The sequence below is a fragment of the Hemitrygon akajei genome, chromosome 24 (assembly GCF_048418815.1).
Source record: "Hemitrygon akajei chromosome 24, sHemAka1.3, whole genome shotgun sequence".
NCBI classification, from domain to species: domain Eukaryota; kingdom Metazoa; phylum Chordata; class Chondrichthyes; order Myliobatiformes; family Dasyatidae; genus Hemitrygon; species Hemitrygon akajei.
The window spans coordinates 25,641,351-25,667,386 of NC_133147.1; the positions used below are offsets into that span (position 1 = coordinate 25,641,351).

Below are 26,036 nucleotides of genomic sequence, written 5' to 3' on the forward strand. Positions count from 1 at the left end.
TGCAGGAAAGAGTGGCCTGTTTGTGCGTTGCTTATATCAACTACTCTCTGGGTCTATGCTTAGCTTGTGTAGAGGCTCTGAGACTTTTCCCCAGTTTGGAATTGTCGAACTAGAGTATTAGATCTGAGTTTTAAAGGAGGTGTCTTTATGAAGAAAAGCCTGCTGACATTTAATAACCTTCTCAATATGCATGTCCAAACTGGAATCATGCAAAAGGCCCCATGATCGTTGTGAAATTGCATTTTGTGCGCTGTTTTATTATTCTGCGATCCAAAACACTTGTGTGAGATATTTTATTGGTGTCGAACAGGAACCGATAGATCAGGAATACAAGATTTCTTTAGACGGTGGCAAGTTTGAGCCAACCACACAAAATGCAGAAACACAGTAGGTCAAGAAGCCTCTATGGAAGGGAATAAATTTTTGACATAACAGGCCGAGGCCTTTCATCGGGACTGGGAAAAAAGGGCGAAGACTCCAGAATAATAAGGCGGGGCAGGGAAAGGAGAGAAACTCGAAAGTGATCCGTCAACTCAGGTGAGGGTGAAGGTGAGTGAATGGGGGAGGGCGATGAAATAAGAAGCTGAGAGGCGACAGGTACAAAGTTAGAAGGCAGCGAAAGAAGGAATCTGATAGGAGAAGGGAGTACACCATGGGAAAATGTCAAGGAGAAAGGGCACCAGAGGGAAGTGATAGGAATTTGAGGAAACGAGAAGTGTTAAGAGCAGATTATATAGAGAAATGGGGGAAGAGAAGGGGACGGAAAGAGGTTATCGGAAGTTCGAGAAATCCTTGTATACACCTTCAGGCTGGAAGCTATCCATGCAGAATATGAGGCAATCGTTCTCCATCTTCAGAATGGGCACATCGTGGCAGTAGAGGGGGTCATTAATCGAAATTTTGGAAAGGGAATGGGGACAGGGCTTAAAATGTTTGGCCAGCGGGAAATCCTGTTTGTACCAGATTGAGTGAAGGGCATCCCACTCTACGTCGGAGCCTTGGATACAGCAGATGACCCTGACAGACTCACCGGTGAAGTGTTAAAAACAACTGGAAGGACGGTTTCTGGACTTGAATGGTGATAAGGGAGGATGTGAATGGGCAGGTGTGGCATTTCGTTCTCTCGTAGAAATAACTGCTCGAAGGGAGATCGGAGGGGAGTGACAAATGGACAAGTAAATCACGGAGGGAGCAAACTCTGCGGAAAGTGGAGAGAGGGAATAGTGGGAGGACATTGATGCCTAATTTTTAAACAATATGTAAAAACAGACTCTTCAGTCATTATTTTCGCTAAATAATGACGGACTAAATTGCAATTAAAATTCCGCATAAAGTATGGAGTAAATTTATATTTTGTTCAAACGGAGGGGTTTGCACATTTGATGCATATTTTTTTTCTTTTCTCAGGAACCTGCGACTTTTGAGACTTAGCCATAGAATATCAAATGTTCCGAATACATTTTATCAGCACCTTCAACTCTTTCCGGAATTTGTTTTGAGTCACTGCGTAGATAAACGTGTTTGTGCAGCAACTCAACATCTGAAGCATATTGGCAATTTCCCTTAGGATGAATCTGGGATCGTTGTAGCCATTAATTGTATAACCAACTTGAAATCGTTGAACGAAGAAGTGGATAACATACGGAATCCAGAGAAGGATGAAACATCCCGAGATTGCAAATAACAAGAGAATGGACTTTCTACGGTTTTCGATCTCCGCGTCGATCTGCTTCTCTCCCGTGGCGCAACTACGGAGTCTCTTACGGGCCCGACTGGCTACTAGAATGTGTCTGACAGTCAGAGCGTTGAACGAGAGAATAAGCAGGAACGGGAGCAAAGGAGTCAGAATGCGATCGGTCCAATCAAATATTGTCCAGAGGATAAAAGAATAACGAACGTCCTTCTGTTTGCAATACCAGGGTACGTTGTCAATGACGTACATTGGTTCGTGCAAAAAGTACCAGGGAATGTTAATCACGCAGCCCAAAGTGCAGACGATAGAGACGACAATTCCAGCGGTTCGGTGGGTGCAATAATTTGCTTTGAGTTTCTGCCAGCAGATGGCGACATATCGGTCAAAGGTGAACGTCACCGTTAACCAAACCGAACTGTCCGTGGCGGCGTTAATTAACGCAATGCTTAAACTGCACACGGGTGTGATGGATAGGAAACTACCGGGAAAGTAAATAGCGGGAATGCGGTTTAATATCACGGCGGTGATAATTACCAGAAGATCCGTCGCCGCCATGGACATGAGGTACCTGCTGATACATCTGGACAGACCGCAGTTTCCTCGGGACAGGATCACAATGGCCACTATATTAACTGTGGGGAAAAGAATTGGAGATTGATGAAAGAACATACCCACAGTGGAAGTGGGTTAATTAATTAATGCACGGCTATTAAATATATACTCCGAGTCCACTTTATTAAGTACAACTGCACAAGTACACGTCTGAGCAGCTAATCCCGTGCAAACAACTCAATGCATTAAAACATGTAGACATGGCAAGTGGCGGTGTTTACAACATGAGGACAAGGGAACCCTCGGATACTGGTAGAGATTATCGCATTTTAAAAAATGGGCATCGCTAGTCAGGAGGTTCAACTCTTGATCAGACCAAATATCAGAATAGGGAAGCCACGCCATCTGAAGGATCATGATAGTGGAGTAATTGTTGGTGCCACGCGGGGTGGTTTGAGTATCTCAGAAACTGACGTTCTTCAAGAATTTTCACACACAATAGCCTCCAGAAGAACAAAAATTATATCCAGTGGGCATCAGATCTGCAGACGAAACTCCTTGGTACTGAAAGGGTACAGGTGAGAATGGATGGACCGGCTCAAGCTGACAGGACGGCGACAGAAACTCAAATAACCATTGGTTAAACCCGAAATCTAAGACGAATGTAAATTCTCTATTCCTACTTAATATAGATAATATGATCTCCAGATATAACACACTTCAGAAAATGTCAGTAATAGTCCTAAATAAGGCGAAATCAGCGCGTAAAGAGTTGAAAATTAGATCAAACATTAATACAGTGGTAAAGACCTGCGGCGTGTTGTCAACATTTAAATTGCTCTATTATTTGCCAAATAGCTGCTGCATGTTTAGTGTGTCAAGATAAATGCCTAAAACTAATGCAGTCATATTACCCTCTATACATTGTTACGCCGTTCCTATCAATCTTGTCATGACGAACATAGTGGTATGAATTCATATGACTTGATGTATAACTCATGTCTATAGATTATAAACAGCTCGGTCTAAAAGTCTTAGCAATATATAACGATATATATATATATATATATATATATATATATAGTAAGCGTACGTTTATAGCTCTATTTCGTAGATACAGTACTCTGCAAAAAAATTTAGGCACCCTAGACTATGTGCCGAAGACTTTTTCACGGTACTGTATATGTAATAAATATTATATGTTCTCATTTAAAACATATAATGTACGAAAGCACTGAGTGGCCACTTTATTAGGTATAGCTGTAGACTTGCTCTTTGATACAAATATCTGCTCAGCCAATCACGTGGCAGTGATTCAATTCATAAAGGTCACAAGAGCTTGAAGCGTAAGACTCAAAATGTTAAAATAGTAAGAAATGTTTTACCTGGAACCGCGATCACTGCAAGAGCCGTGTAGTAAATTGCGTACACCAGGCCTCTAGGAGGGGCGTGCATTTTCCGTGACCAGTTCCGCGCATCAATCGCTCTATTGTCGATTTCGGAAGGAGTCCTGAATATACTTGACGCTCAACCGCGGAAGTCCGTTAAATAGCTCATGCTGTTTACAATTCAATCATGGGGAATGACATTAATTTAAAATACAGTCAGGGAACAAACATAATGACTGACGTCACAATTACCATTGCTAACAGCTAACGAACGAATAGATTTGGTAACAACCCCGTTGAAATGACCTCGTGAATTCGAAAATCCCTGCTGTTCTTCTCGCGTTACTATGAGGCTGTGTTGGGTGCGGGAAGGAGAGGTGGATGGGGGAACGTGGTGTATGCATACTTAATTCTTAATCTGCAATATTCAAAAATTGCTATTCACTTCCCGACCTTGTCATGTCGGAGACACCAATATGATGTGTAATATGAATTGATTATACAAACGATATTTGTATATTAAATATATATTATATATGTTATGTGTGTATATATACACATATATGTAAATATATAGTATACATACAGACAGTGGCGGCTTTATTAGGTACACCTACAGACCTACTCGCTATTACAAATACCCGATAAGCCAAGCATGTGACATATGACCAGATGTCAGAGAAACAGAATTAGGCCATTCAGCCCATTTAAATTGTTCTGCCTTTCAATCGTGACTGATTTATCATCGCTCACCACCCCGTTCTCCTGACTTCCTCTCGAAACCGTTGACGCCCATGGAAGTCAGGAACATATCACTCCACTTAAAATGCACCTTGTGACTTGTTCTCCACAGCCGTCTGAGGCAATTAATTCCACAGAGATATTCTCTGCATCTCTGCCCAAAATGGACAAAATGCAATTCTCATGTTGTGCCCGCTGGTCCTGGACTCCACAACTCTGGGTAATATCCTCTCCATTTCAACTCAATGTAGGCCTTTCAATATTCGATAGGTTTCAGTCAGATAATTCTCCGGCACCATTCTTCAAACTTCCAGAGGATATAGGCCCAGAGCCATCAGGCTCTATTCATACTTCAATCGTTTATTGCCACAGACCGCTGTGGAACCAAGTCATTAAAGCAGAGGTTGATCGGTTTTTGATCAATTAGTGTGTCAAAATTATGGGCAGAAGGCAGGAGAATGGAGTTGGGATAACAAATCGGCTATGAATGGATGGCGACAGACGATGGGCTGAATAGCCTCGGGATCCGCATCTTTATGTTCTTATGACGTTCAGCCATTCGGCAGAAACGGGGGAGGCAAAAATCTGCCTGCACACAGACTAAGTTAATGCCGACTTCAGAAATCTGAGGCACATGTGTAAGAGCACAGGGACAACTCAGTGCCAGTTTAATAATGCCGAATCAGCAGTTGGTGCAGTCAATAAGAGTTAATGAACTCAAACACATCAGGGGAGATACACAACGGGTGAATGTTAACGCTGTCTTGAATTTGGTCAGGTGTAAAAATGGCGCATATTCAGAGGCGTATGACACACGTGTAAGTAAACGGGGAAACCTCAGGTACACCACCCAGGCAAAGTGCAAAGTTCACAGTTGCTTTATATTCAAAGTACCTACAGACAACCTGGAGATTCATTTACATGCGAAAGTCCAAATTAAATGCAATGAAAAACAATTTTACCAAGGCAAAACTGCACAGTAACAAGGACTGAAAAAGAACCATCGTGCAAATACTAAATAGATAAGCAAATACGTAGGTAAAAGAATTAAAGAAATAAGTAATTAGATAGATAGATAGATAGGATTCAGCATGTTCCTGGCATGATAGCCATAATTGTAAACCACGTATTTTTGTACCAGAATGAAGACTCATTCAAATTCGATTGCAACATTCAAATCAAAGTTAAAAGTAGATATTGTTATTAGCGCATTTATACGTCAGCCTGGGATTCAGTTTCCTGCTGCCATGTTCAGCAAAGCTACAGAGTAGTAACTATAACAAGATCAATGGAAATCATCCAGTGTGTAGATGACAACAAACTCAAAACACAAATACAACGAGAGCAGGAAATAACAAGATAAAGAATCCTTTAAAATACTTCCTCCTCTTCCGAATTGCTTTCAAAAATTCCAGCCATTCCTACTCTGACATCATCCGTTGTTTTCTTATCAATTCTGGCCATCTGCTCTTGCATGGCTATGAAATTCCCTTTACTTCTGTAATATTGATACATCTGTCTTTAGCTTCTCCCTTGCAGATTTCAAAGTGAATTCGTTCATTTACCTTGAGCAGTCTAATCAATTCAGGTTAATTGCACAACGCCCAACTCAGAATACCTGATCCCCTAATAGCCTGAATCACGACCTGCTCTGGAAAGCTATCTCGTGGGCATTGAAGAAATTTTCCCTTCGGAAAATAGCACCAAATTGATTTTCTCAACCTGTATCTATATTGACGTCCCCCACGACTATTATGTCATCGCCCTTTTGCCATTTATTTACTAGCTCCTCTTGTAATTTGTAGACAGCATTATTACTCCTTTTTGGGGTCTGTATGCAATTCAGATCAGGGTGTTTTCAACCTTGCATTTCCTTGGCTATATTCACAGAGGCTCTACTCCTTCTGGCCCTATGTCACCTCGTCCTAATGATTTGATTTCATTTTTAATAACAGAGCAACCCCGTCCCCTCTGCCTTCCAGCCTGTCCATTCGGTACAATGTGTATCCTTGGGCATTAAGCTTCCCTTAAGCCATTATTCATTGATGCCTACAACAACATGCATGTGTTACGTACCCGTGACACGTGACAGTGGTACCCTTGTCACGTGACTGGGGTTGAAGTTATACTGGACATGAGGTAATGGTGGAGTGATGTCATTTTCCCGCCAGTAGAGGTCATGTGACAGGTTTTTTCTACAGGGTATAAAAGGAAGACCCACCCTGTCAGGTGGGGCAGTTCGTGGCTGGATTTGCCAAGATGACTTCATGTCACGGCGTGATTTAATGTGATGACGCAGTTTAGTTAAAAATGAAGTTTTGTTAATGCCAAAAGTTTAAAAGGTCAGAGCCAACGGTTTCTTTGCTGATGGAGAGTGAAGTTTGGAGATCAAGAAAAATCGATTTTCAATGGATTGACTTCGACCTTGTTTGATCCTCATTCGGAAGGATTTCGTTGACTATTCTCGCTGTTGACCCCTGGGATGACCAGAAAGGGTTTGAGAATAGTGTGGAAGAGAGGTCAGTCACTTTAAGTTGTTATATTTAATAAAATTCGACGTGGGAGTTCGACGCTGGGAATCGAAGGACATCGACGTGGAAGAGAATTTAAATCGCTTTAAAAAGTCTCTCCTTTAAAAAATACCGTGAGCTTTTGAACTGTCGGCATATCGTTTTAAAATACTGCTTTCATTCGGCATATCGCTTTGGAGAACTGGTTTTTTCAATACTACTTTAAAGACTGTTTGAGACTGCAAAGCTATTAAGAACTGTCTGACCAGCTGTCAGCAGCTGAGCTCGGATCATTGTTTGGGTTTGTTTACATTTGAAGGGGGTTTGTTATCAGTGTTTAATAAACGTGTTATTCGTTATAAAACCCCTTGCCTAACTCATCTATATTATTGTTGCCCGAATACGTAACATATGTGTTAAAGTACCATGTTCAGCGCTCATCCAGCTTATTGTTTATACACCGTATAATCAAATATAACACCTTTAGTCCTCTATTCGCCTTTTTCGATTTTGTCCGCCTTTCCATTGCAACTCATCATGTTGAATGCAACTTTGTCCTGTCATCAGCCTCACCTGATTATACATTGCCTCTGTATGTAACCGAGCTACCTCATCGTCAGTATGACCACTCTGGTTCCCACCCTCCTGCCAAATTAGTTTAACCCCACCCGAACAGCTCTTGCCAACCTACCCGAAAGGATAAGTTACTCTCTCTGGTTCAGGGTTGAATCTTTCTGCGCCTTTATTCTTTCTTCCATAATGCATGAACGTGTACTTCACCGAACTATTATGTCGTCATTACTGCATTGGAAGTCCAGTTGCGTGACAGTGCTGGAAGTACGTTAAAGTTCAATGTAAATTTATTATCAAAGTACATATATGTCATCATATAAAAACATGTATTCATTGTCTTGGAGCGAGGATTCAAGAAAAATACAAAGGAACATTACAGAATCAAGCGAACCCATCCCCCACAACAAGAGCGACAAGCAGCCAATGTGCAAAGGCAACAAACTGTGCAAATACGAAAAGGAAAATAATGTAATAATATTAAATAAATAAGAGATAAATATCGGGAATATGAGATGAGGATTCCGAGACAATGTCTGTAGGTTCTGGGAACAATTCAGTGGTGGGGTGGGTGAAGTTGAGTGACGCCAATATCCCACTGATCGTCCACACTGTCAGTAATCCGTCAGTAACCTTGTCGGATCGACATAATGAACTGAATTACTTCACAACTTTACTGGATTGAGCTCCATGAGCAACATCTCCGCCCAGCTCAGCATTATGTCTATATGTGATTAAAGTGCCCAAAACGTCAGTCCCCCTTGGATAAAGGAGTAACAGCAAGGGTAAAATTGTTAATACCGCATTTGGCTTCAAATTTTAAAGTATTACTCTGATTCTCTGCATTACATCCTGGTCTGATTATTTTGCTGCGCCGGCCCGTCTATACCAAACCACTGTGTATCACTCGCAGGGCTAGACAAACATTTGGATCATTGTCTCTGTTTGCAAAGGGCGAGTTTGTCATTAGAATTATGGTCTTCCTTTGGGATATGGCAGCATCTTCGGAGACATACCCTCCGAGGTCGAACATATCGGTAAATTGACTCCAAATTGCCGAGTTAGACAAATGGAAAGTCCAACCACACACACACACACACACACACACACACACACACACACACACACACACACACACACACACACACACACACACACACACACACACACACACACACACACACACACACACACACACACACACACACACACACACACACACACACACACACACACACACACACACACCAGAATGGCTTTCAGCATTACTTTATCCGACACCAGAATCTTCGGGAACAGTACAGCATAGGAACGGTTCCATCGGCCAGCAATATTGAGCCGAGCTAAATAAATTTATAATGAAAAGGCCAACTGATTTAAGTCCTATATCCCTACTCAATATCCACATCCCTCTTGTTTTCTCACATTCATATGCCTATCTAAATGTCTCATCAAAGTCACTAATGTATCTGCCTGTACGGGCACCCCAGTTGGCGTACTGCAGGTATCCACCACTCTCTATGTTTGAACTTACCCTCTCTTGCCTTAAAGTACTGCTCTTTGGTATTAGACACTTCAACCTCTGGAAAAAAATTGTCTGTCTACTCTATCTACTCTTCTCATAATCTTATAAACTTTTATCAGATCTTCCCTCACCCACTGTCACTCCAGAAGAAGACAACATAAGTTTGACCAACTTCTCGTTACAGCACATGCGCTTTAATACAGACAACATCCTTGTAAGCGGTTTCAGCACCCTCTCCAATGCCAGGAGATATTTCCGGTAATGGGGTGACCAGAAGGGTACGCAACACTCCAGATGCAGCGGCACTTGTGCTTTATACAGTTGCAACATACCTTCGTGAACTCAATGTTTCCAGTAATAAATTGGAATTTAGAAGATTGAGGGGGTATCTTATTGAAACGTATAAAATTCTACAGGGATTGGACAGGCTAGATGCAGGAAGATTGTTTCCGATGTTGGGGAAGTCCAGAACGAGGGGTCACAATTTAAGGATAAAGGGGAAGCCTTTTAGGACCGACATGAGGGAAAAACTTCTTCACACAGAGAGTGGTGAAACTGTGGAATTTTCTGCCACAGGAAACAGTTGAGGCCGGTTCATTGTCTATATTTAAGAGGAGGTTAGATATGGCCCTTGTGGCTAAAGGGATCGGGGGTATGAAGAGAAAGCAGGTTCAGGGTTCTGAGTTGGATAATCAGCCATGATCATACTAAATGGCGGTGCAGGCTCGAAGTTTATGTTTATGCAGGCTCTATGTTTCTATGTTTCTATTAATAAAGTCAGCAGTTCATATGCCTTCTCAACCACTCTGTCATGTCGTGTCGCTACTTTCAAGGAGTATAAACATGGCCCCAAGATTCTTCTCATCCACAACACTGCTAAGGGCTTTGCTCAGCAGATAGACTGTTACGCAACAATATAGTATACGTATATGTTGTCTGTAGTCACTTCAGAATCTGATTCCTCTCTACGTGGGATACTTATAGTTACAGCTATATTTTGGCTTTCTCCTGGATTCTTGCTTATAAGTTTTCTTGTAAAGACGATTTTCTTGCAAGTTTCGAAAGCTGCAATTTAGTTTTCCATTTAAAATATGTGGTGATTTTGCTCCCAGTAGCAGTTTGAGCGAATGAACGAAAGACAAATAAAATAGTCAACCATTCTGTTAATCTCGACAGACAAATTGGTTCTGCAAATTGATTAGTGCACTTGGCGTCGAGGTAAGCTGAAACGTAAGAATCACAAGCTCTTACAGTCAGAAAGTAAATCCCACAGATCATTCTCACTGCCTCTCTCTCTCTCTCTCTCTCTCTCTCTCTCTCTCTCTCTCTCTCTCTCTCTCTCTCTCTCGCATTGTGCCCTCTGTATTTCAGCATTTCAGTGCAATATGTACTGCATTCTGAGTGAATTGTTATGGTGTCCGGCTGTTCCTCAGCCAGGAACGTTGCATACAGCAGTCAGAGAGACTGAGAAAAAGTGCTGACGGACGAAAAAGCGGAGGCAGTCTGATTCCTGGCAGTGTGAGCGAATCGCGAATGTCACTGGAACAGAGTTGGTGGTGGGTTTGGAATGTGCCTGTGTGTGTCTGAGTGAAATATACCAGGGTTTCACTGTAGAGGGAGTGAGGGAATGAGGAGCTTGGAGATGAGAAGGTGGACTGAAAGGGGCAGTAGAATGGAGAGAAAACTTAGAGGAGTTGGAGGGGAGAGAGTGTGGAGAAGAGCTGACGATAGAAGGGTGTCTGTGGGGTTAATAAATACATTAAAGAGTCGGGTCCCGTGAGTTGTGGAGAGAAGACCCTGCGGGGATGTCCAGTAATACCCGAACAAGGCAAAAGGAGGATTAGGTAGTGAAGGGTATATATGGCATAATTACCTTCAATCGAAGACCATACGACCCTGAGATTTTGGAGCAGAGTTCGGTTATTCGCCCTATTGGGTCTGCTCCGTCATTTCATCGGCTGATTTATTTTCCCTCTCAACTCCATTCTTGTGCCTTTTCTCTATAACCCTTGATGTCCTTAAATATCAATGAATGTCCGCTTCAAATACTCATTGACTCGGTCTCCACAAGTCTATGGGAATGAATTCCACAGATTCATAACAATCTGGCTAATGAAATTCCTCCACCTTTTAAAGACTGTCCTGTTCTGAGGCCGGACCTTGTGCACTCCATCCGGCGCTATCAATATTGGATAGGGTTCAACGGAATTGCCATTCATTCTTCCAAACTCCAGTGTTACGTGACTACGGCTTCCTTTTCTGTGGGTGTCACATTAAAACGCCTGGACGAGGCGGCACTATGACGTTAGTATAACTGCTGGAACTTTCGGAAAGGAGAGAGAGAGAAAGAGATTGGGAGGTTTGTGCAGCAAGCTGCTAGCAGAGGCTTGCTGTAACAATAGGTAAAGTCTGATACTTTCCCATGCCCAAAGGATTTGCTTGATTAACGGCACACAGTGCACATTGGATGTGTGACTGCCACTTTGTATGATCCATACGTGGATTTTGTTGGGGTATCCTGGGGCGACCACTTTTGTTAACCTTTACATAGTTTCGGGTATGTCCTGTGGTAACCACTTGTGCTGGGGTATGTTTCCTGACTGTCACCTTGGATGTTTCTACGTGGATTTCGGTACGACTCGAAGGATAAGATCTTCGGCGACTGTTACTTCGTTTTCCCAACGTGGAACTTGTGGAATTCTTCGTGATCGCCCCCTCTCTACATTTTAAAGAGGATTTACCAGTTCCTCCCCTCTCTTATTCCGTGGATCACTGGACCTTTCTAGTTTGTCATCTTAAGGCTTTAAGAACTGTTCCTAAGCTGGACATTTTGGAACCACACACACATAACACTGTCAACTTCTGTTTATTTCGTTTAATTTTCTATATTTTAGAGTAGATACTGATAAATATAATGATTTTCACGTTAGATCCTGACTCAATTTGTGATCTATTGCTGCTGGCACCTAACATAAATAGGGAGCTCGTCCGGGATTTGAAAGTTATTGCAGCTTATTGATTGATTGATCATCGTTTTGATTGGTTACTTAACTTTTGCTTGACTTGTGTGTGGAAATCATCTGTAACAGATATTGATGAATTTCTGGCATCACCAACCTCTGAGGCATTAGAGGAAGCCAGAAGACAAGAGTTGTTTGTCATTGCTAAAAAGCAGAGTTTTATTACGATGAAACCGGCGATGAGGAAGGCAGAGAGTCAAAGTAGAATAGCTGAATATCTACGTATGTGTTTAAGGAGGAGGTGTTAGAAACGTTTACTGAAGATAAACCGGAGGACAATCAGTACAGGATGGAACAATTCTAGTTAGAGAAACTTAAATTAGAGAACAAAGAAAAACAAAGGGGGATTCAAGCTGCTGAAAGAGAAAAACATGACAGTTTGAGTCTGAGGAAAAAGAAAAACAAGGGTGCTAGAAACGGGAGAAAGAGTAAAGGAAAGGCCGATTGTGATAGAGAAATTCAGGCTCAAGAATCAAATTTCTGGCTCTAGGGATAAGTTTGTTGCCAGTCGGGAGGTTAAACTGGTCCCTCCATTTCATGAGGCCAAAGTTGATAAATACTTTCAGAATTTTCAAAAAGTTGCTCAGAGCCTACGGTGGCCAAAAGATTGTTGACTTCTCATGTTACAGAGTGTAATTAAGAGTAAGGTTCATCAGGCTTATTCTCTCTTATCGGTTAATGAAGCAGCTGATTATGAGACAGTAAAACAGGCTGTGCTTAAAGCTTATGAACTATTTCCAGATGCCTGTATTCAATGCTTTGAAACACCTGTAAACCCATAGGGTTCTGGACATTCTGAAGAAGCTCTGTCCGGGGCTGAGATGTATGACCTGGTCAGGACAGAATTCGCTCCTTTTATGCCAGAGGGATTTGTTTCACTGAATGAAGGGTCATCCCCGGAACCAGTGAAAATTCTTCGAGATACTGGGGCTTCTCAGTCACTCTTGTTAGACAATGTTCTACAGTTTAGTGATGAGACTGCCGCCACTGGTGAGCTAAATCTTATTCAAGCAATTGGGCGGGACGTTGTTACTGTACCTCTGCACAAAGTATTTTTGAAGTCAGAATTAGTTTCGGGACCTGTTAAGGTAAGACTACGCCCCAGTTTACCGGAGAAGGGTGTTTCATTTTGTTTTGAGAATGACCTAGCAGTTGGCAAAATTGTTCCTGCAGTGCAGCTGACAACAAACCAATCACAGATAACCCAAAGATGGATTCTAATGTTTATCCCTCCTGCGCCGTAACTCGAGCTATAGCAAAGAAGCTTGCCAATGCAGATGGTCCTGTGCAGCATGGTTCTGCTGCCTATGATGACCCAAATCGGGACGAAGGTTTTGATGATATGTCAGCGCCTTTGCTTACTTCAGTATTGGAACAGGATCCTGAGCTGCAAACCACGGCTGACAAGCCCCATCGGCCCGAGGGGACGTCTTATGGCGTCAGAAATTCATCTTTGCTTCTTCATCGGTCGGTTCCGCCGGGATTAGTGGCGAACATACACGTGAAAGCCAGGATGTGGACTTTGTTGTTGCAGGTTATGAGAGATCAATGCCATTGGGGGACTTTCGTATGTAGTGGAAGTTTACACCCACTACACTCACTTCCGGCCATTACAATCTTAAACTGCCATTCCATGCGACACAGTTCTGCTGGATTCAGGAACTAGAACCTTGATGGCATAATACCCACTGTAAGGCATATACCAGTCCATGGGTCGCAACTGCAAAGACAAGGAGTGATTTAGCCCTTCTTCCACTAACCACATGTGAGAGGAGATGTATCAGGAGCAAAGAGCCACCCACGATCCCGCCGAAACCATGCACGACTCTTTGTTTCACAAAGTGAAATCCGTGGACAGAGACAAGATGCTTGAACGGAGTCGTGTACGAATATTAAAATTCCTAGATACAGTGGAGAAGATGTTTCCCGTTCTAAGTGAGTCTAGGACAAGTAGGCATAGCTTCAGAATAGCAGAACAGAGAGGAGAATTTCTTTGGTGAGAGAGTGGCGAATGTGTGCAATTTGTTGCCAGACTGTTGTGGAGGCCAAGTTATTGGGTATATTTGATGCAGAGATTGATTCGTCTGGGAGCTAAATGTTACTGGGAGAATTCAGGAGAATAAGGCTGAGAGGGATAATGAATCAGCCTTGTTCGATTTGTTGAGCAGATCCAATATGCCGAATAGACTATTTCTGATCCTATGTTTTCTGCACTTATAAGTTCAGGATTCCCTAATCGACGAAACAGAATCGCTGACGATTCATCTTCTATGTATCAACCGTCAAAATTTCAGGCTGACTGTGGTTGGTTGAAACTTTCACTCCCAAACCCGCGTTAGGAATGCAGGCTGGCTTTATCTCCGCCCTTAATAAATTGGACAGAGAATGGAATGAGAATTCCGAGCAGATTTTTTGCCGCCGATCCTGTTACCGAGGTCCGTTGGAATCAGCAGAACCTTTACTGATTGACATCCCTACCTCCTGAACTCAGGAGTTACGAGATAGGGATAGGATCAGGGAACCTGCTGATCTCCCTTTCCTGTAACGCAGGGATCATTGGGCAGGGATGAGATCCCGGTTGTCTTAGATGCTGTTCCCCTGGTCCCTGACTCAGATCTGTCAAAGTGTCTGAGGGCTAGTTTCGTCTGCACCCACTACAACCCATTTTTCCTACCACCTTCCCCCCACCCCCGTCCCTGCAATTCATCTGCTGCCCGTCCTACACTTCTGCCGAGGTGTTCCAACCTCACCATTCCTAACTTCCTTTGCTACCATCAGATTCACAAACTCGCTCTCTATTGCACATTAACAAATACAGTACTGTGAAAGAGTCTGAAGCACTCTATGTACATAAATGTGCCAAAGACTTTTGCACAATATTGCACACAAAAGTATTGCAAGCAACAGTGGCCTGCTTCTACGCTCGTTATATTAACTTCTCTTTGAGTCCATGCTGAGGTTCGGTAGAAAATGGGGACCCTTTCCCCAGGCTGGAAGCATCAAGCTAAAACATGAAATCTCTGAGGACGACAGTTTGCGGTTTCAGAAGATTAGCACTAGGATGCTGCTCGAATTAGAGGGCTTAAACCTTCTTACTGCCCGTTACGACGCTGCGGAGCGTCGGAGGCTGAGCAGAGATCTGATCGAAAGTTATAAGAGAGGCATAGATCGTATGAAGAGCAAAAGATGTTGTGATGAGTATACAAATGCTGAGTATCACGGGTTAGAGCTGAAAGTTTAAAGGATATGTACCAATATTAATGAAAACTCGCTTGAGATTCTGAAATGATGAAACTTCACGTCTTTCTGAAGAAAGGCCTGACATGTAACTCGCTACTCAATACACATATTTAGAATGGGAATTATAATGTCACGTGATCGTCACCCAATTACATTTTGTGAACAGACACCGTGTGTTCGATCGTTGTTTCATCTTATGGGTACTATAAACATTTGCATGTGACATTTCGTTGGGTTTAAGCAGCAACAGGCAATTTATAAGCGCAATAGTTTCTACAAATGCTGGAAACTTTTGAGCAACACACACAAAATACTGAATCGTCTCATTAAGTAAGGTAGCATTATGGAAGGGAATAAATAGCTACAGCTCGTGGCGCCTAATGAAAAAGGGAAGAGAAGCCAGAATAAGAAGGCAGGGGAAGGGAAGGAGTACAAGCTGGAAGGTTACAGTGAACACAGTTAAGGGGTAAGCTGAGAGTGTGACCGAGAGGGGTGAAGGAAGAAGCTGGGACATGATACATGGAAAGGGTAAAGGGCTGATGAAGAAAAGATCTGATCGGTGAGGAGAGTGGGGCATGAAAAACTGAAGGTGCAAGGGCAGCAGATGGAAGACATGGGGATGTGAGGAGAAGAGAAGATGTAAGAGTGGAAATAGAGGATGAGAGTAGGGGAAGGCAGAAGAAATACCGGAGGCTGGAGTAAACGATGTTCACGCCTTCAGGCTGGAGGCTCTCCAGACAGAATATGAGGTGTTCGTTCTCCACCCTGCGAGTGGCCTCATCGTGTCAGTAAAAGGGCTATTGGTCAACACTTTGTGATGGCAATGGAGAATGGAATTAAAATGGTTGGCAGATGGAAATGCTGTTTGTTGCGGACGGAGCGAAAGCCACCTGCAGAGGAGGCCACAGCAGGAGCACCTGATAGAGTTGGTCGTCCCGTCAGACACTCAGGTGAAGTGTTGCCTTACCTGTAAAGACTGTTTGGGGGCATGAGTGGTAGTGAATGAGAAGGTAAATGGGCAGATGTTGCGCTTTTTCCACTTGCAGGTATAAGTACCAGGAGAGAGGCAGGTGGGGTGGGATGAATGCACAAGAGGATGACGGAGCGCGCGATTCCCACCAACAGCCAATAGTGGGGATGATGGGAAGCTATGAGCATCAAATTATCCTCCAATCGAAAACGACTATTAAATTAATCAATATATTAAATAATAATTTCTGAAACAGAATGCCAGGGTGGTGTATAATTCTAATTAACCTGGAGTTTTCAGTGAAATTTATTTGTGTTTAAACGGAACGAATTTGCAAAGTTTTTTTTTTCTGCAGTCGCCTTCTACTTCCATGATGAAGCTAACGAATGTGAAATGTTCAGCGGAAATTTCATCAGAACCTTTAACTCTTTTCGGAATTTGTTTTGAGTCACTGCGTAGATAAACGTGTTTGTACAGCAGCTAAGCATCTGAAACATGTTGCCACTTTCCATCAGGATAAATCTGGGGTCTCCGTAGCCATTAACTGTATAACCAACTTGAAATCGCTCTACAAAGAAGTGTATAACATACGGCATCCACAGAAGGATGAAACATCCCGAGATTGAAAAGAGCAGGACGATCGACTTCCTGCGGCTTTCCATCTCCGGGTCGCTCTGTTTCTCTCCTGCGGAACAACTGCGGAGTCTCCTACGGGCCCGACTGGCCGCCAAAATGTGCCTGACCGTCAGAGCGTTGAATGAGAGAATAAGCAGGAACGGGACGCAAGGGGTCACAACGCGATCGGTCCAATGAAATAATGTCCACTCCAGAAAATTATAAAGATTAGTCCTCCGTTTGCAATACCAGGGCACGTTGTCAATGACGTAGACTGGTTCGTGCAAAAAATACCAGGGAATGTTAATCACGCAACCCAGAGTGCAGACGACAGAGACAACAATTCCTGCGATTCTATGCGTGCAGTATTTTGCTTTGAGTTTCTGCCAGCAGATGGCGACATATCGATCAAAGGTGAATGTGACCGTTAACCAAACCGAACTGTCCCTAGCGGCGTAAATTAACGCAATGCTCAAACTGCACACGGGCGTGATGGAAAGGAAACTGCCGGGGAAATAAATAGCAGGAATGCGGTTTAATATCACAGCGGTGATAATTACCAGAAGATCCGTCGCAGCCATGGACACGAGATACCGGCTGATACACCTGGACAAACCGCAGTTTCCTCGGGAGAGGATCACAATAGCCACTATGTTAACTGCGGGAGAAGCAATTGAAGATTATCACAAGAACGTATTCGCAGCAGATGTAATTCTGAAGTTTGAACGTAAAACCTTGCACAATTACAGTATGTCACCAAACAAACTTTGGCAAACTTCTATTGATGCTCTACAAAGGAGATTATCCTAACTGGTTGCATCATGACCTGATATGGAAACCTCAATGACCAAGAAGTAAAACGGGAGCAGGAAAAGTCTTCTGGGCTTGATCAATTATCACGGGCTAATAAAATATACATTCTGTCTCCACTTTATTATGTACACCTGCTCGTAAATGCGAGTGTCTGAGTAGAGGAGGGGTCCAACCTGGGCTACACGGACCCTTGGTTAGTGGTACGTACAATGTCATAAAAAGTTGGGCACCCTGGTCAAGCTGTTGCTCAAACCCGCATCATAATGGAAAAGCAATTTGATCTCAATGTCTTTGACCATTGTTAGTGACAGATGGGGTAGTTTCAGTATCTCAGAAAGTCTGATCTTCTGGGATTTTCACACACAGGGGAACAAAGAAACAAACAAAAATTCCAGTGAGCCTCAGAACATTCCTTGTCAATCAGAGATGACAAGAGAGAATGGCTTGAACTAAAATAACCAAGGGTTATACCCGTACACTCAGAGAAGTCTATTACTGCGTTGTTCTCCAGTTAACCCAATTTAGAAAATGTCGGCGATCGTCAGTGAGACGATGTCAGTGCATTAAGATTTAAAACTGGTTCAAACATTAACACTGCATGGTTAAGACAATGACCTAAATTACTCTTGTTACAAATGCTGTGGCGTGTTCGCCACCATTTTAAAGAATGTTATTTAATTACTTTATTACTTTTCAAGTAATTTGCTGTACAAATAATACAGTCAGATTGCATTTATCATTCCCTTCCCCGTACATATGGTCATGCAGAACACAGCGGTATGAATGTATAATTTAATTATTAGTCATATTCATATATTATAAACAGTTCTGTGTAAAAGTCTTAGATGCATATATATAACAAGGATTACCAAGGTGCAGATATTCCTAAAAGGTTTGCACAGTAGAGTAAGCTGCTGTTTAATGCTATTTCCTTCGTGGTTATTTTGATTTGATTTGAAGCTTATCGTGGAAAGACATCTCCATCTCTAATTGGCCTCAAATAGCAATATCTGGAGTTATAACGTTTTATTAATATTGGTAAGCATTTAGTAGATACAGTTCTCTCCAAAAGTCTTGGGCAACCTAGACTATGTGCCGAAGGCTTTTGCCTGTACTGTGTATATAAAGTATTATTCTATACGTATGATGTATAAAAGCCACCAGTGGCTACTTTATTAGGTTCACCTGTAGACTTGGTCTTTGATACAAATATCTGCTCAGCGAATCAAGTGGCAACAATTGAATTCATAAAAACCATAACAGCTTAAGACATAGCATCACAGAATTTGAAATAATAAGAAATGCTTTACCTGGAACCGCAATCACTGCAAGAGCCGTGTAGTAAATAGCGTACACTAAGCCTCTGGGAGGGGCGTGCATTTTACGTGAAGGTCTGCGGTACGCGTTCCTAACACCAGTCGCGTTTTGGTCGATTTCAGAAGGAGTCCTTTATATACTTAACGTTCAATCGGGAAAGTCAGTTCAATAAACTCATCTTGTTTACGATTCAGTCATGGAGAATGACATTAACTTAGATACACTCAGTTAACAAACATAATAAATACCGTTACAATTAGCATTGCAAACAACTAACGAAGGAACAGATTTGGTAACATCCTCATTAGTGTGACCTCGTGAATTGGGAAATTGCTGCAATACTTCTCAATTCCTGATGAGGTGGTGGTTGGTGTGGGGAAACGCATTGTGTACACATTCAAAGCTCAATATGTAACATTTCAACAATTGCTTTTCGCTTTACCGACCCTATCATGCCGAACACACCGATCTGACGTTATGTAATTTGATTATTTCAAATTATATGTATAAAATATATATTATGCAGACATTTTATACAAATACTGTATACATTCACTCGATGGTCAGTTTAGACCTACAGAACCGCTCGTCAATACAAATATACAAATATCCGACAAGCCAATTATGTGAAAGGAACTCAATTTATAAGAACCATACGACCAGAAGACAGAAAAGCAGAATAAGGCCATTCAATCTGCTCTACCGTTCCATAATGGCTGGTTTATTATCGCTCTCCCCCACCCCTCTTTTACTTTTCCCCTGTAATCGTTGACTCCCTTCTTAATCAAGAACCTATCAATCTCCACTTAACATGCACCTAATGACTTGTCCTCCACAGCCGTCTGGGGCTTAATTCCACAGATTGACCTCCATCTTGCCAAATATATTTTCCTCATCTCTGCTATAAATGAACATCCTTCAATTCTAATGTTGTACCCGCTTATCATGGACGCAGCATCTGCAGGAAACATTTCTATTCAATGCAGGCCTTTCAATATTTCAATAGGTTTCATTGAAATCATTCTCCCGCACCATTCATGAAACCTCCAGAGATCATAGGCCCAGAGCCATCAGGCTCTACACATACTTTAACTCTTTGTAGCCAGAGACCGCTGTGGAGCCAAGCGATTGGGTATAAGGCAGAGTTTGATAGGTTCTTGATCAAAGAGTGTATCAAAGATTATAGGCACACGGCAGGAGAATGGAGTTGGGATAACAAATGGCGGAGAAACTATGGACCGAATGGCCTAATTCTTTTCAGCAGCCTTATGTCCTCATGGTTTTCATACATTAGACTGAAACAGGGGAAAGCAAAAATTCGCCCTGAAGCACCCTCAGCTTATCTGTTCATGAATGATTTCAGAAAGATGAGACACATGGGGAAGAATAAAGAGAGTGTCCAATGGTAGGTTAATAATGCCGCTTCAACCTTTGGCGCAGTCAATAAGAGTATCATGAAAATCAGATACATCAGGAGAGGTACACAACTGATCCATCATAATATCTACTGATTAATTGTGGAAAATGAGATATAAAATAGCAACATCATGCATCTCGCATCTGCATTGGTGCTAGAAAGTTTTTGAACTGTAGAATTTTATCCATATTTGCATAGGTATGCCCTAAACGTGCTCAGATCATCACATAAGTCCTAAAACTAGATAAGGACTCCTTCAGAAATCGGCACCAGCGCGATTGGTGAACAGAACGGGTCTCGCAGAACTTCACGGAACATGCACGCGCCTCCCAGAAGCTTGGTGTACGCAATTTACTACACGACTCTTGCTGTGATCGCGGTTCCAGGTAAAGCTTTTTTGTTGATTAAACAACGGTGGTCTTGTATCTCATATCTTATACTCTTATGGTCATTATTCATTGCATTTCTGCACAGTGATTGGTTGAGCAGATATTTGTATCAAACATCCAGTCTACTGGTGTATATGATAAAGTGGCCACTGAGTTTTTACACATTATATGCACAAAACGAATACATAATAAACATTATATATATATATACCGTACTGTGCCAAAGTCTTCGGCACATAGTCTATGGTGTCCCAGAATTTTGCAATTCACTATTTATAACGTATAAGTATGTCTATGGCTTCCATCGATCAGAAATGACCATGGATATTGTGTCCGAGCTGTCCAGATACACATGCCTGGGCGATACGATTTGTGGAGCAAGCTTGTAGCACGTTCACTCTCTTCACACATCTGATCACCCCAAACGAACTATAGAACTCAATGTGTGCCTGTTTTATTGACCCCAGCTCCGGATGTTACGCTCGGAGTTTACCACCGAAGCCTGCCCCATGGGTGAGTATAGCCGCAAGGCAAAGGAGGTGTGAGAGCAGAGTTTCCCTTCTCCTAGGTGAGTTGCCATCCACGGCTGACGAGCCCCATCTGTCCGAAAGGGCAGGTTTTATTGAGCCGGTAACCGCCTTTGCCACTTCTCCAGTCAGTGGGTACGGTTCCACCGGGCTTCGTGGATGAATGCCAGAAGCTAAACGTGGTTGTGAGAGGTCATTCGAGGCGCACGCCGCTGGGAGCATTTAATAGATAGTGGGAGCTCCCCCAGCTATAACAACCTTAAGGAAGTTTGAGTATAAATATGACATGTACATTAAGTTGATAAAGTAACTAAATTACATTTTAAAATATTGCAAACATGCCGCAGTATCTGTAACAATTGTCTATGGTCACGGTCTTTACCACGCTATATTAATGATTGATCCAGTTTTTACCTCTTTATACATTGCTAGCGCCCTATTTAGGACCGTCGTCGACATTGTTCAAAGTCGGTTAACTGGCGGGCTAATATTCTCTGCATTACGTAGGCACAAAAAATGAGCAATTCTCTGAGTATAACCCATGGTTCTTGTAGCTTATGTGGCCTTCGTGTCAGCTTGACCGATCCAGCGATTCTCTTCTGTCCTCTCTCATTAACAAGGCGTTTAATGACACTTGAAATATTTCTGTCAGAGCCCCTGCTATTTCTACACTCACTTCCCTCAAGGTCCTAGGGAATATCCTGTTAGTAACCGGTGACTTATCCACTTTTATATTCTTTAAAAGCGCCAGTACTTCCTCTTCTTCAATGATCATAGTTTCCATTACTACCCTTCTTGTTTCCCTTACCAAAACATATATGATGTCCGAAACTGCTAATCATACTTCAAGAGTGGCCTGAGTAGAGTTTTCTAAAGCCTCAGCATTATCTCCTTCCTTTTATTTTATATCCCCATTGAAATAAATGCCAACATTGCGTTCGCTTTCATTACCACAAATTCATCCTGTGAACTAACCTTTTGGAGTCTTCCACGAGGACCCCTAAGTCCAACTACACGTCTGATGTTTGAAACTTCTCCCATTTAGTTAACGGTCCCCACTATTGCTCCTTTTACAAAAATGTGTTATTTACATTTTCCAACACTGTATTCGTTCTTTGCAAAGTAGAGGTTCCAAAACTAAAACCCTGCAGAACACCACTAGTCATTGGCACCCAACCATAATAGGCCCATTTTTTGCCACTCGCTGCCTACTGCCTATCGCCCATTCCTCTATACATGCAAGTATCTCCACTGTATCGCCATGGGATTTTAACTTGTCAAGTAGCCTCAAGTGTAGCATTATATCAAATGCCTTCTGAATCTCCAAGTAAATGACAACGACTGTCCCTCCTTTGTCCACCCTGCTTGTTACTTCCTCGGAGAACTATAACAGATTTCTCAGACAAGATTTTCCTTCACAGAAACATGATGACTTTAGATTTCTTTGTCATTAGTCTCCAAGTTCATCAGAACATCATCCTTGATAATAGACTCCTGCACTTTCCCAACCACTGTGGTTATGATAATTGGCCAATACTTCCCATTTTTCTGCCTTTTTCCCTTGTACAATAATTGGGTGATAATTTCAATCTTCCAGTCCTCCGGGACCATGAAATAATCATGTGATTCTTCAAAGGTCATGACTGGAACATCAGTTAACACTTCAGCAAAATCTATCAGAACTCAATGATGTAGTCCATCTGGCACAGATGACATCCACGTTAAAACTTTATCGTTTGACTAGCACCTTTTCCTTTATAATAGGAATCGCACGCACGCCTGCCGCCTGACACTCACAGACCTCTGGCTCCCTGGTGGTGTCTTACTCAGTGAAGAATGATACAAAGTAGTTGTTGTTCATCTTCCATTACTCCCCCCCCCCCCATTACTACATCACTGCCTCATTTTCCAATGGTCCGATATAATCTCTTACCTCTCTTGTACTCTTATATAACTGAAAAAGTATAACTGAAAAAAAACTTTAAGTATCCTGATTTATATTATCGTCCCGGTTGCCCTCATATTTCATCTTTTTTCCTCCTTATAGCTTGGTTATATTTTGTTGGATTTTAAAAGCTTCACAATCAGCCAACTTCTCATTCATTTTCGCTGCCTTATGTGCCCTTTCATTGGCTTTTTCGCCAACTTCCCTTGATGCCTCATTCCACCATTTGAGAACTTCTTCTTCTGTGGGCATATCGAACCTGCAGCTTGTAAACTATTCCCAGAAACATCAGCCATCTCTGCACTGCCGTCAACACTACCAATATCCCTCTCCAATCCAAAGAGAGCAAGCTCCTGTCTCATGCTTCTGCAATTCCCTTTATCCATTTGCGATTCTGATACATGTGACTTATGCTTCTCCCTCCAAAATTCAACCCTATGAATTCAATCCTATTTAAATCAGTGACTGCTTGGAGTTCTGTCACGTTAAACTCCCTAATAATATTTGGGATATGACACAACACCCATTAGATATTCCCCAAACAGCCTGAGGCACAAGCTGCTCTCACAATCCATCCCGTTGGCATTCAGCAAACTGTCTCTCTTGCGTTCCGACAGCAACCTGATTTTACTATCCCTTTTGATATTGATGTCCACCATTATAATTGTGTGATTACCCTTAATACATGCCTTTTCCAGCTCCCTTTGCAATCTCAACCCAACATCCTGGCTTTTATTTGGAGACCTATTTATGATTCCCATAATGGTATTTTACGCTTGTAGTTTCTTAGTTCCACCCACAGAAATTCAACATTTTCTGAGCCTGTGTCACGTCTTTCTAGAAATCCTTTATCAACAGAGCCTCACCTCAGCCTATGTCTTCCTGCCTGTCCTGTCGAAGCAAGTTATATTCTTTGATGTTACCAAACTATCGTCTTCTTTCAGCCACAGCTCCCTAATGCCCACAACATCACAGCAACTAATCTCTAATTGCGCCATGTGTTTTCACTTCTTATCGCGATTGCACACTAAAATACCATACCTACAGTCTTGCATTCTTCACTATTTTTGTATTTTGCCTCTGTGCAACAATTTAACTCCCTGCTCTGGAACTTGTACCCAATCATTCGCTTGGCCTTCCTTACCTTGACGTTATATTCATCAGCTGCTTGTCAAACTGCTGGTCCATCCTCAGCTCTACCATACTTGTTCCCATCCCACTGACGTATTAGTTTAAACCACTTCCAACAGCTCTAGTAAAACTACTCTCAAGAATATTGGTCCCGCACGGATTTATCTGCAACCCCTCCCTTTTTACAGGTCACATCGCACCAGAGATGGTCCAAATTATCGATAAATCTAACTCCCTGACCCCTGCTACAATTCTTTAGCCAGGTTTAATTTCAAAGGAGGTTCAAGGGGCAAGGTTTTTACACAGAGAATTGTCGGTATCTGTATACCTTATAGAATTTGAAGAGACATTCAGATAGTCACATGAGTGCGAGGAAAATGAAAAGATACGGATATCGTGTAGATAGAAGAGATTAGCTCAGTTAGCTATTTTGACACTTAATTGAGACCGCAGAACATGTTGGCCCAAAAGGATATTTGCTGAACTGTACTGTTCTGTGGTCTATGCACTGAGATTCTCAAATCTCTCTTACTGGCGCCAACCATCATTCCACGGTCAAAGTTACTCAGATCTCATTTCTTCCCCATTCCGATATTTGGTCTGATCAACAACTGAACCACTTGACCATCTCTGCATCCTTTTTTAATTGAGCTGTTTCCATCTGATTGGCTGATTACATAATTGCATTAACGAGTAGGTGTGCATATGTACCTAATAAATTGACCATTCAGTATAGAACATCATACAGAGCAACAATAAATAACAAAAATAACAGCCAGAATCTTTCGGCTCCACTTAGTTTATTTCTTAAAAATTGCTATACTGTCATTACACCAGTGGGCGCCATGACGAATTCCCTCTGACGACAGCTTAAGTCGAGACAGTGATAAACTTACTGGCCAGTGTCTTAGAGGCTGGGCGCCACTGTAGCATAGCCGTTAGGTGTCGCTATTACAACCCAGACGTTGGGATTCGAAGTTCATTTCCCGGCGCCGTTGTCTTTGTTTGTTTCCCCTGACAAGATTTGAGGTTACCCCTGTTACTCTGGGATTCTCCCACAATTCAAAGACGTACCGGGTAGATTAATAGGACAGTGTGAAATGCCCCGTGATCAGCTGAGACTTAAATCGCGGTTGTCCAGAGTTGCCGGGGCGGAGAGCTCGAAAGATTTGAAAAACATCCTTCACGCTGTTCGAGGAAATAAATGAATGAATACATACATACATAAACGAAAAGATCGTTCCATAGATAAACAAATAGGTAAATAAAGTTAGATAGGAGATAGCTAGATCGATAGATAGAGAGATAGAGAATAAGTAAATATAGAGATATAGAATTTCAAACGAAATGACCATTACTGATAGGATGCCAGTTTTTAATGGTTTTTTAGTTTGCCTTATCATCAGCTTTTGGAAGAAGGACCACCCGCTTTTTTTTCCATCCAAGTTGTTATTTACCAATTTTTACCTATTTTAAGTTGGATACAGAGTGTTCCACAACAGATAGTGTCCTATATCTATAATAAATTAAACTCCCAGAAATATATGCCCTCATAAGGAATGAAAACCTGTGATAGGGACACATCTGAATTGTGAAAAGACTTGGACTGGGGTGCGATTTGGGATAATGCTGCTACTTCGAAAAACCCAATGCAGCATATCTAACACCGAGAA

At 42.2% G+C, this 26,036-nt stretch overlaps 2 protein-coding genes across 2 annotated transcripts; both read right to left on the reverse strand.

The window, feature by feature from the left end:
- Positions 1-1,441: 1,441 nt before the first annotated feature.
- LOC140715669 (probable G-protein coupled receptor 139) lies at positions 1,442-3,700 on the reverse strand. The gene is made up of 2 exons (XM_073028035.1): positions 3,631-3,700; positions 1,442-2,325 (listed from the first exon to the last, which is right to left on the reverse strand). The coding sequence occupies exons 1-2, from the start codon at positions 3,698-3,700 to the stop codon at positions 1,442-1,444; spliced, it is 954 nt and encodes a 317-aa protein (XP_072884136.1).
- A 12,871-nt stretch (positions 3,701-16,571) lies between these two features.
- LOC140715670 (probable G-protein coupled receptor 139) lies at positions 16,572-24,435 on the reverse strand. Its single transcript, XM_073028036.1, has 3 exons — positions 24,377-24,435; positions 18,948-19,000; positions 16,572-17,482 (listed from the first exon to the last, which is right to left on the reverse strand). The coding sequence occupies exons 1-3, from the start codon at positions 24,433-24,435 to the stop codon at positions 16,572-16,574; spliced, it is 1,023 nt and encodes a 340-aa protein (XP_072884137.1).
- Between the last annotated feature and the right edge of the window lie 1,601 nt (positions 24,436-26,036).